General features: G+C 31.0%; 1 protein-coding gene and 1 pseudogene across 1 annotated transcript; one reads left to right on the forward strand and one right to left on the reverse strand.

The window, feature by feature from the left end:
• Positions 1–4,350: 4,350 nt before the first annotated feature.
• On the reverse strand, positions 4,351–5,655 carry LOC126683087 (F-box protein At5g49610-like). The gene has a single exon (XM_050378916.2). It carries the CDS (start codon positions 5,588–5,590, stop codon positions 4,433–4,435), a length of 1,158 nt encoding a protein of 385 aa, XP_050234873.1. The 5' UTR covers positions 5,591–5,655; the 3' UTR covers positions 4,351–4,432.
• Positions 5,656–8,689: 3,034 nt separating this feature from the next.
• LOC126680688 (ATP-dependent 6-phosphofructokinase 3-like) lies at positions 8,690–12,081 on the forward strand (annotated as a pseudogene).
• The last annotated feature ends 85 nt before the right edge of the window (positions 12,082–12,166 follow it).

Below are 12,166 nucleotides of genomic sequence, written 5' to 3' on the forward strand. Positions count from 1 at the left end.
TTACTATTTTTTATTTTGTGATTCTCTATCAATTTTGTACTCCTTATAATGATTAATGGATATCTTGATTTAGCTATGGATGTACGTTTTAATGTTGAATCGTGTTATTTATTAATTTTATTATAATACTCCCTCCGTCCCACTCTAATTGACAATATAGAGTTTTTGGTGTCCCATTCTAATTGACAAAACTAACATAACTATAATTTTATTCTTTAATTTTCCATCTTTACCCTCATTTAAAACCATGTCTTTTATGGAAAATGGTGAGTATTTAATGAAAATTTGACTAATATATACTAATAGCATTAGTTAGCTCCATTATCAATAGAAGGGTATATAAATAATTTTCTATGTTATTTATTAACTTGTCTTGGTTATTGAAATATAGTTATTTTGTCGATTAGAGTGGGACGGAGAAAGTATTATTTATTTATCAATTCATAATTAAATACTTATAAAATAGTTTTGATTTCATTGCGCATTACCAATTCCGATCACGAACCAGTTGCGGCAGTTGGTACCATAGTTTCAAAAATTTGTATCAATTTTACAATAGTATAAACGGAGGAGGGACAAAAGTAGAATTTTATACAGCATTAAGCCTAGAACGAAAAAGGTGACTATTTTTTTGATAAAAAATTCATTTCAACTCTTTCATTTTTATGACTTTTTGATAACAGAATTAATTACAACCCTCTAAATATTTTAAAAAGATTATTTAACCACTTAAAGAAAATATTTAATCAATTAAATTTTTAAATCAAAAAATTAATCATATAAATTGCTAATTTTAACCAAAATAATAAAAAATATTAATTTGAGTAATTTTTTGGTACTAGTTTTATTAAAAATTACACCAAATAATTTTGTTGTGCAGCTAAAAAACCCCACTTATTGCTTAAATTAATGCATTAAGCACTTAATTATTTTAGGGTGATTCGATAACTTAAAAAAGTTCAATTTAATTTATTCAGTTAAGTAAAAAGTCACTTAAAATAATAAGTTAAAAAATTTGATTTTTTTTATTGAAATTTTTTATGTCCTTGTTATTTTCAACCATTCATCATGAATAATTTCTTCGAAGGCGATCGGTATTATAATTCGCCCGAAATGTTTTTCCGGGCCTTACAATAATATAAGATCCGGAAAAATTGAAATCATCAGCAAAATCTATTATTTGCTGAGCAGACAAAGAATTTCGGGCGTGCTGTAAGTCATCACGAGCACCCCGAATTCTTTCTGTTACTTCTGATATTTGAAAATTAAAAATGGGGCGAAATAAGGAAGGATGATGAAATTTCTAATTTAAAAGATCAAAAGGGGAAGAAGAAAGTGAAAATGGGAAGAACACGAAGAACAAATAGCAAAACCAAACCCAGATGCTAAAAACAGAAAATCAAAGAAGCAAAAGGAAAACACAAATACCTCAAAATCAAATAAACTGGATCAAAAGAAAGATATGAAGCAACTTGAAAACGAGGAATCTTGAAGATGTGTGACATAATAAAGATAGTAGAATTGTTCAGCGAAATTTGAAGTTTTTTTGCAAGAAAATGAAAGTAAAAGAGAAAAAAATGACAAATGAGCACTTATATACCCAGAAAAAGGGATCAGGAAGTTGAAGGGACGAAATCCTAAGGGTCCCGTCGGATGAATGGAAAATGTCATACAGGCAAGACACTTGTCCCTCATCCAGGAACCACAGTTCGCCGATGAATGCCACGTGGCAAAGGAACAGAAAATAGAATCTTACTGGAAAATATAAAACGACTCGTCAGAATATAAAACGACTCAGCCCCAAAAGAGCTAAAATTTATAAAGCTATAAATACCAAGACTTTAGCCCACTTGCGGACGGCTAATGATAGATACCGAATCCTATCTTAATTACGATGGAGCCGAGTCGCAGGAGATCCACTCTCAGGTGATACCGGACTCCCGCCAGAACCAAATATATGAAAGATGGCCGAATCCATAGGATCCGCCATGATATCATCCAACAAGATGAAGACCGAATCCCTGAGAACTCGGGCAAAGCGCGTTGATACTAGGATTCGGATAGATCGCTAGATCTACTACATAATCTCGAAGTATCTTCTTATTTGGATACAAACTCAAACTTAGGAAGATAAGCTCTAATTTAGGAAGACGGGACTATTTAGGAAGACGTTGCTAAATAGGACTCATGTCTGAATAAGGAAGGTTACACCAAATCAGGGTTAATCCCTACAAAGTAGGATTCACTTTCCTACTGTAACACTGCTAGATATGCAATCATCTACTGTAAACAGGAGTATGGGGTATGCCTAAAAACACAACTACATTAATATACTCAAAACGCTGCTCAAAGCTCTAAACTGACTTTAGCATCGGAGAGTTAATCGGACAACCACCATCCGGTTAGCTTCTACCCTATTTTGCAGATGTCATTTACAGGATCAGAAGGCAGACTCTATCAATAAACAATAAAAATTATTGATTATAATTTACAAAATTTATAACAGACTGCAAAAATTTATTGATTGTAAATTTGCAGTATGTATTATTTAGATATAAATATAATCTAAATTATAAATCGAAGTTGAGAAGCGAGTAAAGCAAAATTTATAATTTAATATAAAATAAAATAAATAAACTGGTCATTATATCTTAAATAATTTACCATGTGTATATATGTGACAGATCATATAAATATCACTTCCGTGCTATAATTTCAATCTAAATATTAAAAAATATAATATATATTTGTAAAATACTATATTTATTAATTTAATTAATATTTAAATCAAATAACGGCAATTATCATTTACATGCGAATCTCATGCAAATACAAAATTATTTATAACAATTTATTAACAAATAAACCATTTTATTTTATTTTAGTTATTATTAAATACTCCCTCCGTCCTGTAAAGATAGAAAAAGTGGCTATTTTTTTTGTCCCACAAAGATAGAAAAAGTAGTGTTAGTTAGCTATAAAATTATTAAAATACCCTTCTATCAATATTAATTAATTTAAAGTTTCAATGAATGCTTTTTATGTATCTAAAATTTTATTCGCTAATATTTATATAGTGGCTTTGGGTTGTGTGAATCACTAATTTATTATGATTTACTTCAAAAAATTAAAAGGACAATTTAGGAAAATTATCACAGATTACCTATAATTAAGTACTTTCTTAATTCTTGTGAAAGAATACTTTTTCTATCTTTACGGGACGGAGGGAGTATATAACGAGTCATATAAATGCAGTTCACGTGTGTAGCACGTGGCGAAACGCTAGTACTATATATAAAAGCACGGAAGGGGTGGGGGATAGACACTTTTACGTTATTGTCCTTTTTACTTATAAAATTTAATTATCAATTAAAAACTATTAAGATAATCATCAAAATTATTACTTAAAATTAAGGATTAATTGCAAATGCATACACGAACTTTACCTTAATTTATAATACAACATAAATTTTGAAGTTTGGCAATGCCAGTAACCTACTTTCATTTTTTGGCAAATTGGTACACCGACCAATCACGCAACGACATATGGCGGTATATTACAATGTCCACATTAGTATTTTTCGTGTTTGGTGCATCGATTTGCCAAAAGTGTAAAGTTGGTTACTAACATTGGCAAGTTTGAAAGATTATGTTGTAATTGCAAATTAGAATAAAGTTCGTGTATGAATTTGGAAAACCCTAAAATAAACTATTATGTTAAGATAAATTAGAGTACCAACTAAAATAAACTATTGTGTTGAAATAATTGTCTAAAGTACTAATTAAAATATACTATTTGACTATTTAATGATTACTATTTTAATCGTATAGAATTCTAAATATGGACTAAATTTTTTTAAACAATTAAAACTAAAGTATTTAATAAGAGAAACTATTTTAAATGAGCTATTATTTCAAATTTGATTAGATAATTTGACGAATCACACTATGAGCCACGTGTGAAACACGTAAAGCGAAACTAGTATTTAAAACTACATTAAAATTTATCTTGATCATTTCAAGTACTGTAGTAAGTAGAAGCCTCTATTGCTCTATTTTTTTTTATTACAGGAGGGGCCAAAGCCAAAGAAAACCAAGAAATCAAAATCTGCACATCTTAGGGATGGAAACCCCAGCAATGTCATCTAATAAAAAGCCGTTGATACCCGCAGGGGCAGCTTCAAAAATAGAGAGCCCAAAAGCAAGCGAGAAACCATTGTTAGCCATCCAGTCAGCGCATCGGAGGGCTGATTTATTACAATCCTATTAATTAAACTTAAATCTCATTTTTCAATACAATTTGACTAAAAGTTTATGACATGCAATTAGACTAATTAAAAAAATAAAACAAAAGCGAAATGGTTTGGATGTATAAAAAGAGAATAAAAAGCTAAAATACAGAGACATAAAAAGAGAAAAAGAATAAGCACTATTAGTTGGACTGATCACTGGACATTACCGGGTTAACGGTGTAGTTTATAATGTGATTGTTACCGAACCTGTGAACCTGTGATATCATCCCTCCTAAAGTAAGTAAGCTGACACCGCTCAAAATATTAGACTTTCCGGGAGGCAGGGAGAATATTTTTAGAACCTCCGCAGATGCAATTTTGTAGACAAAGACTTTTCTTTGGTGCGACAAATAGAAGTGAAAGATACCATAAATAGTGAGATAAGGAATAAAGGATTGAAAAAATAGCGGTTTGATTTTCAAACAATCTGCCAATGGGAGCACCATCTGTTTATCCCATTTGAGATTCTTATAATCCCTGAGCACCAACACATGAAAGTCACCTTTTTCGCCGTCTATATGACCAAATCCTAACTTATCATTCCATTGTAGAGTCCAAATTTTGGTCCAATTTGAAAACAAAGATTGCGGCAGAGCATTTCTAGTAAAAGTCTCGGTTTCTAAATCAAGAGAGATCATTTCTTTAGGCCCATTCTTGTCTACCCTTACAGAGTGAAGGGTGCCGATTGTTCTGACGACTGAAATCGTCTCTTCGTCTGTGTTCATACAAGTAAACTGGGGGCGAAACCGTATAGTTCTCCACCAAAAGTCCCGCCCAAGAGTAAACACTTCACAGCCTGCATTCTCATCCTTGTCCTTGTATGCAGTTGCCAATTTATATTCATTAGTAGATGCAACATACAGAATATGCATATATAGGTGATCTTTATGACGCGGATCAGGTAGAATCATCCGGTGCTTCGTCACCGGGTTTTGTATCCAGTACTTGGACGTAACATTGCTTTTCGTAAGCAGCAAGCCATCTCGGGCACTCAGTAGTTTAAAAGTCTCGCCGTTGATAAACAATTCACCATTGTGAAATTGATGAACGGAGATATGATTCTCTAAAAAGAAGCGATCTTCGGTTAATAAATAACGCCAAGACTTGCAAACACTTTTCATTCGCAGCAATGATTTGATTGGTAATCGGATCAGTATTTGGCTAATGATTTCTGGAGGAAGATTACGTTGCTTAATAGATTTGTTTCTGATCCATGAAGTTTTTGTTAATACAGTGCCAATAATCAGAGCCATACCAACCCCGCCAGCTATGCTCACAACATGCGGCCACTTCTCCATGATGATGATGATAATGGGTCGGGAAACTAAAACTTAATCTCACATTCATAGCAGCTCATTAATGGTTCTTTACTAACCCTATTTGAATTTTAGTAGGATAGGGTAACTAAATTATTTATCCCTATAAAATTTATAGTAGGATTACAAAATATTATCTGAAACAACTAGTAACAGATTAACAAGTACTAAGATTTGAATTCTAACTAAACAAATTTAAATGAGATAATTCTAATAAAATTACCGCACAGAAAAAAGTAAAAAAGTATTAGAGGCTGTTTAGTTGCTGGAAGATATTCCTATTTTCTAGAAAATATCCTAAGATAATTAAATTCGCTGTTCACTTGACAACTGACATTGTTTCCAAACTAGTTTCGCATTACGTACTACGTACGTGGCTCGTAATGTGACTTGTTTTATTAATATATGTATTAATTTTGCTATAATTATATTAATTTATTTTATTTATAATCAATTTTTGCTAGAAATAAATATAGTTTTTTTTTATATTAGTTAACACCTAGTTAACTTCAAATTAAATTTATAATTGACTGTAAAATAAACTTTTTAACCATAAAAGACATCTATATTTCTTTTAGCCTTTTAGGTATTAAACTCCAAATCAAATTCCAGTTTATACTTTCATATATGTATTATATTAAATATGAAATAAAACTTATAATTAACTATAATTTCCTATTCGAAACAAATAACAATTCTACTTTATATTGTATAATTAAATACATATTTGTATTATAATTATTTAAATAAGAAAACTCAAAGCTGTAAAGGCATTTTTAGTAATTTGATTTTATCACATAGAACTTTACTGCATCTTTTAAGGAAAGTGGCTAATTAGTTTCGTTACTATTAAATTACTCTAACTCAGTAATTGTTTGACTCATCATGTATCACTATAGCAGTTAGCTAATAATTTAGTGTATGATTATAAATAAAATATAAATCGGTAATTTATCTATCTTTACCTATTAATGATAACAATTCATTGTACATACAATACAACTATAATCTAATTATGACTCTATTTATAATATAGTGCTGGTAATAACTTAAACAATCAGTCCCTATATAATAGACTATATTCTAGTTAAGAATCTAATTATAATATATATTGGATAATTAATTAATTAAAAGACCATAAAGCCTTGGATAATTAATTAATTAAAAGACCATAAAGCCTTTATTTAGTAGCAAATTTGAAAGGGCTATTCAGTAAATTTGCCTGCCCCCCCCCATCCGTGCTTTTATAGATACTACTAGCATTTCGCCACGTGCTACACACGTGAGCGACATTTATATGACACGTTGTATGTATTATTTATTAATTTAATTATTAAATAAAATATAATATTTAGAATAAAAAAAGTGATAAATCTTTAATAATAATAATAATAATAATAATAATAATAAAAGATGACAAAAAAAGTTTCATTATCATAATGTTAATTGTTGGTATATTAATTATTAATTATTTGTCTTTTCCATTTTTAAATGGAGCTTTTGTGGTTTTTTTAATCCTCATTGCCATGTTAGTATTTAGCACGAAATTTATCTATTTAAACAGAGGTCTATTATTGGATTCCTACTACCTTTAATATTAGTTTCCTATTTACTATTAAACTCTCGTTTAATTTAATATTTTGTTTTTTATTCAAAAATATTATTTTTTGATTATTTTAGTGAGCAACATTCATATGACCCGTTATATATTTAATAATAATAATTAACAATTAACTTTTTTTTATTAGAGTTAGAATTAGACTCACATTTAACTTCATATTTATATTTTTAATTATTTTTAAATTATTGAAAGTTAATAGTGTTTACATCAAAAAAATAAGTTAATATTGTAATTTTAATATAATTATGTTGCTATAATTACAAATTATGAATTATATTAATTTGGAGAAGTCATAGTTAAAATTTAGAGAGAATTTATGATAGCTTATAAGCTGTAAGGACCTATTTGAAAATGCATGAAAATTTGGAAAATCGTGGATATGAACCACCCCTTAACTCTACCTAGCTCTACCTAACTCTATAGAAACTGTTTAACTTTTGTTTTATTGCTCTACTGGAAATACCCATCAGCATTAGATATTACTCTTAATTAATTGTTAAGCTGCTGATTAAACATAATATTCAATAACTGGACTTCTCTTCCCGTTAAATTTTTTAAAGAATAGCATCTGAGTAAAATTAAGCTTGATCCTATTTTTTTTGATATTTTATAGTGTGAGTTGGAGTTAAACTCTTAATTAATCTATAATATATTTATTTGTATTGTTTTATTCAAGTTAAACTCCTATTAATTTTATATTTGTGCTATAAATTATACCCTTAATGAAGTCTATTATCGTAAATTTGCCTGTCCCCCCCCTTCTCACATATAAAATAGTTATAGATAGATATAGATTATAGAGATAAAAAACATTTTTTTCAAAATTCATAAATTTACGTACAGGTTTCAAAAACATCCTTTTGATGTTTTCTATTTAAAAAGCAACTTTATCTTATTTGTGACATTATAGTATATTTACAGGTGAAATATGATCTTTTTACCATGTTTTATTATTTTCTACAACTTTTTAACTAATTTCATGGTCTAACACAAAACTATTATCATTATTATTATTATTTTGTTTTTATTTATATACTAGTCGTAAATTCCGTGTATTTACACAAAATTAAATTATATATATTTAACTAATAAATTTATTAATACTTTTTTAATAAATTAAGAAAACATCAAATAAATTAGGCAAAACACATACTAAGTTCTATGTACTATACCAGTTTTATTTGAGAAGCGTTTAATTGCTTGCTAGATAGGTAGTTTTGTTGTTCTTTGAAAATTGAGAGAGCGGGAACGATACTTTAGAAACAACTGGGTTCTTGTTGAATGTCATGATGTTCATTTCCGTTTATTGCAATGTTAATTAGCTAGTATCAACCTTAGACGCCTTTTATATATTTAATTATCTGTTTTATTGTTTATCGTTATTCATGCGTTAGTTGCTTAGTTGGTTACTATTGGTGTGGTCACGATCCAATTTTACAGATCGCGGCAGACGCTGGGATATGGGTATGTTCGTATCAAAATCCGTAGCAAGTCATGCGGATAAACATACAGCTCTTTACTTATGTGGCTCCACCTGGCCAGCAATGTGACTCGCATAAATATTATGCGAGTCACATTGTGCATGAAATCATCTGATTCCATTTTGCATGGAATCATTGTGCATGGAATTATCTGATTCCATTTTCCATGGAATCAGATGATTCCATACACAACAAATTATTTTCTTTTAAACTTTTTTTTTATTTTTTCATTTTTTATTTAAATTTTAATTTATATACGTATTTTTTTACGTGTATTTTTATATGATTTTTTACGTATACTTTTTATACGTACTGTTCACGTGTATTGTTTACGTGTAATGTTTACGTGTACCTTTTATGTGTATTGTTTACGTGTACTTTTTATGTGCACTTTTTACGTGGAGTTTTTATGTGCATTGTTTACGCCTAGTTTTTACGTGCACTTTTTATGTGTACTTTTTACATGTAATAAATTATGGTTTAAAGTACACGTAAAAACACACGTAAAAAATACACGTAAAAAGTACACATAAAAGGTACACGTAAAAATACACATAAAAAATACACGTAAAACATAATAATTTGTTGATGATTCCATGCACAATGTAACCCGCAGAACATTTCTGCGAGTCACATTTAATTTGTGACGTGGCTCCACCTGGTAGGTGACTCGCAGAACTGTTCTGCGAGTTACTTCAACTCGCATAATAGTTTGCGAGTTAAAAGCACAACATTAATTTTTTTTAATGTATAGTTAAAAAGAGAAATAATTAATAAATTGAAGTCAAATATGTGATTAACCTATTTTGTTAATGTAGATGATATAGTAGCTCAAAAGGTAAACTTTTCATTTTTATTCATTTCATTTCTTGGTGTGATTAATGATTACTAACCAATACTTTCAATTCTGATACTGCATATGCATGCAGATTGTTGTAAGAAACATAGTCCAAGAGGAATACATTTTAGGCGAGCCGGGCCTCGGCAAAAGCTTCGATTTCCAATTCTTGATTTCGGTTTTCGAATTTACGTACGGCGGATCAATGACATGTTACTCGTTTTGATTCTCAGGTTTATCTTCAGTCAGATAAAGTGCACACATGTATCGTAACATGCGGCGGTCTATGTCCTGGTTTAAACACAGTGATAAGGGAATTAGTATGTGGTTTACATTACATGTATGGTGTCAACGGAATTCTAGGGATCGAGGTAATTCTGCTTCCAATTAGTTTGTCTTCTTCAGCTATATTGTACGGAAACTTATTGAGTTCTACATTTCAGAATTTTATTTTTCGTTTTCAGAAGTACTTCTGAAACTCCGAGGCTTTATATTTCTGAATGCTCATTGGATTACAGGGAGGATACAAGGGGTTTTATGCCAGGAACACGATACCTTTGTCTCCAAAGGTTGTTAATGATATTCATAAACGCGGCGGCACCATTCTTGGAACTTCAAGAGGAGGATATGATACCTCAAGGATAGTCGACAGCATTCAGGATCGCGGCATCAATCAAGTAACTATTTTATGCTATTTGTAGTTTACATAATAAATTTTCATCGTAAAAGGTAAAATAGCAAGCAATTGCTTAACGTATTTCAGGTTTATATCATCGGAGGAGACGGAACTCAAAAAGGCGCGTCTGCGATTTTTGAGGTAAAAAATGTTAATGGTAGGACTTGATGATGCAGCTAAATGAATTCTGCATTACCAGCAAGTTGATTGTTAATAATGGTTATAGTATCCCATAGTTTATTACCATTGGATGTTTAAATTGTACGAAAACTTATTGATCTATTTTCAACATTTTTTTAAATTTTCGGAAAGTATTTTAAAACTGCAAAAGTTCAATGTATAACACATTCTTTTAAAAAATATGTTTCGCAGGTTTCTCTTTCAGCATTTCTTGTTTCAGTTTTTTATGTTTCAACGTTTTCATCTCCGTGCAATATATTTTTATTTATGCAACATGATTCAAATGCAGGAAATCAGAAGACGAGGCCTCAAAGTTGCTGTGGTAGGGATTCCAAAGACCATCGATAACGACATACCGGTAACACTTCTTGTAACAATTTCTAGACAGTGGCAGCATTTTGACCAAGCTTTAATGTGCACCTTTTCTGGTTCAGGTAATAGACAAGTCTTTCGGTTTCGATACTGCTGTTGAGGAGGCTCAGCGAGCTATTAACGCAGCACATGTTGAAGCAGAGAGCTTTGCAAATGGCATTGGCATTGTCAAGCTAATGGGACGGCATAGCGGTAAGCTCCTCGTAAAATGCCGTTAATTTGACAGTGTTAATATCTGGTTTCTGAATCAAGAATAAAGTTTGGTTTGCAGGATTTATAGCGATGTATTGCGAGCCGCGACGTAGACTGTTGCTTGATTCCAGAATCACCATTTTACCTTGATGGTTCTGGTGGATTGTTTGAATACATTAGGAAAATATTAAAAGAACATGACCATATGGTGATTGTTATTGCTGAAGGTGCAGGACGAGAACTTCTTTCGCAAAGTATGCGAACTACGGATAAACAAGATGCTTCAGGAAATAAGCTACTACAAGATGTTGGTCTTTTGATTTCCCAGAAGATTAAGGTATTCAAGACATCAGCTTTTAAATCAAAACTATCATTTATAGTTCATTTGCTGATATCTGATTTGCAGGATCACTTTGCAAACGACCAAAAGATGAATATCACTCTCAAATACATTGGTTAGTCTACTAAAACTGCAGTAACTACTAGCTACCGTGATTCTGTGAAACGAAAAGTTCTATAAATAGGTAACGGATTGCTCGTTTGGCGGATCCTACTTACATGATCCGTGCAGTTCCAAGCAATGCGTCAGATAATGTTTACTGTAATTTACTAGCTCATAGTGCCATCCATGGAGCAATGGCAGGATACACGGGGTTCACAGTGGGTCCTGTCAACGGAAAACACGCTTACATACCATTTCATGTAAGTTACATGTATATATATTGTATATTATTCTGTGTTGCTGGAGTTGACATTGGTAGGGTGTGATGCAGAGGGTGATAGAGAGAAGGAATAAGGTGGTGATTACTGATAGAATGTGGGCAAGGCTTCTTTCTTCAACAAATCAACCCAGCTTTCTGGACCCTATGCATCTTATTACAGACACATTACAAGAAGAACCAGAACCAGACAGCCCTTTACTAAATGGGGACAATCACGCCCGTACCGGTACCGCGACCAAGTAAAAATGGACAACATTTTAGAGACATACATATACAAGTTCCATAAATCATATACATTTATAGAGGGAGATATAAATATAGAGAGCAAGGCAGCATGAGCTTAGCATTAAAGCCTAATGATCTATAAAAGACAATGTAATCTCACAGCTCAGTAAAGGACATGCTTAAGTTTAAAGATTTCCGGTACAAAAGAAAAATGTGAATAGTACACGAACTTAAAAGAAAAAAAGAAAAAG

The sequence above is a fragment of the Mercurialis annua genome, linkage group LG5, assembly GCF_937616625.2.
Source record: "Mercurialis annua linkage group LG5, ddMerAnnu1.2, whole genome shotgun sequence".
In the NCBI taxonomy this organism is placed as follows: Eukaryota; Viridiplantae; Streptophyta; class Magnoliopsida; order Malpighiales; family Euphorbiaceae; genus Mercurialis; species Mercurialis annua.

Excerpts from the sequence above, each read along its gene's own strand:
- LOC126683087 (XM_050378916.2), bottom strand. The coding sequence starts at position 5,590 with ATGGAGAAGTGGCCGCATGTTGTGAGCATAGCTGGCGGGGTTGGTATG.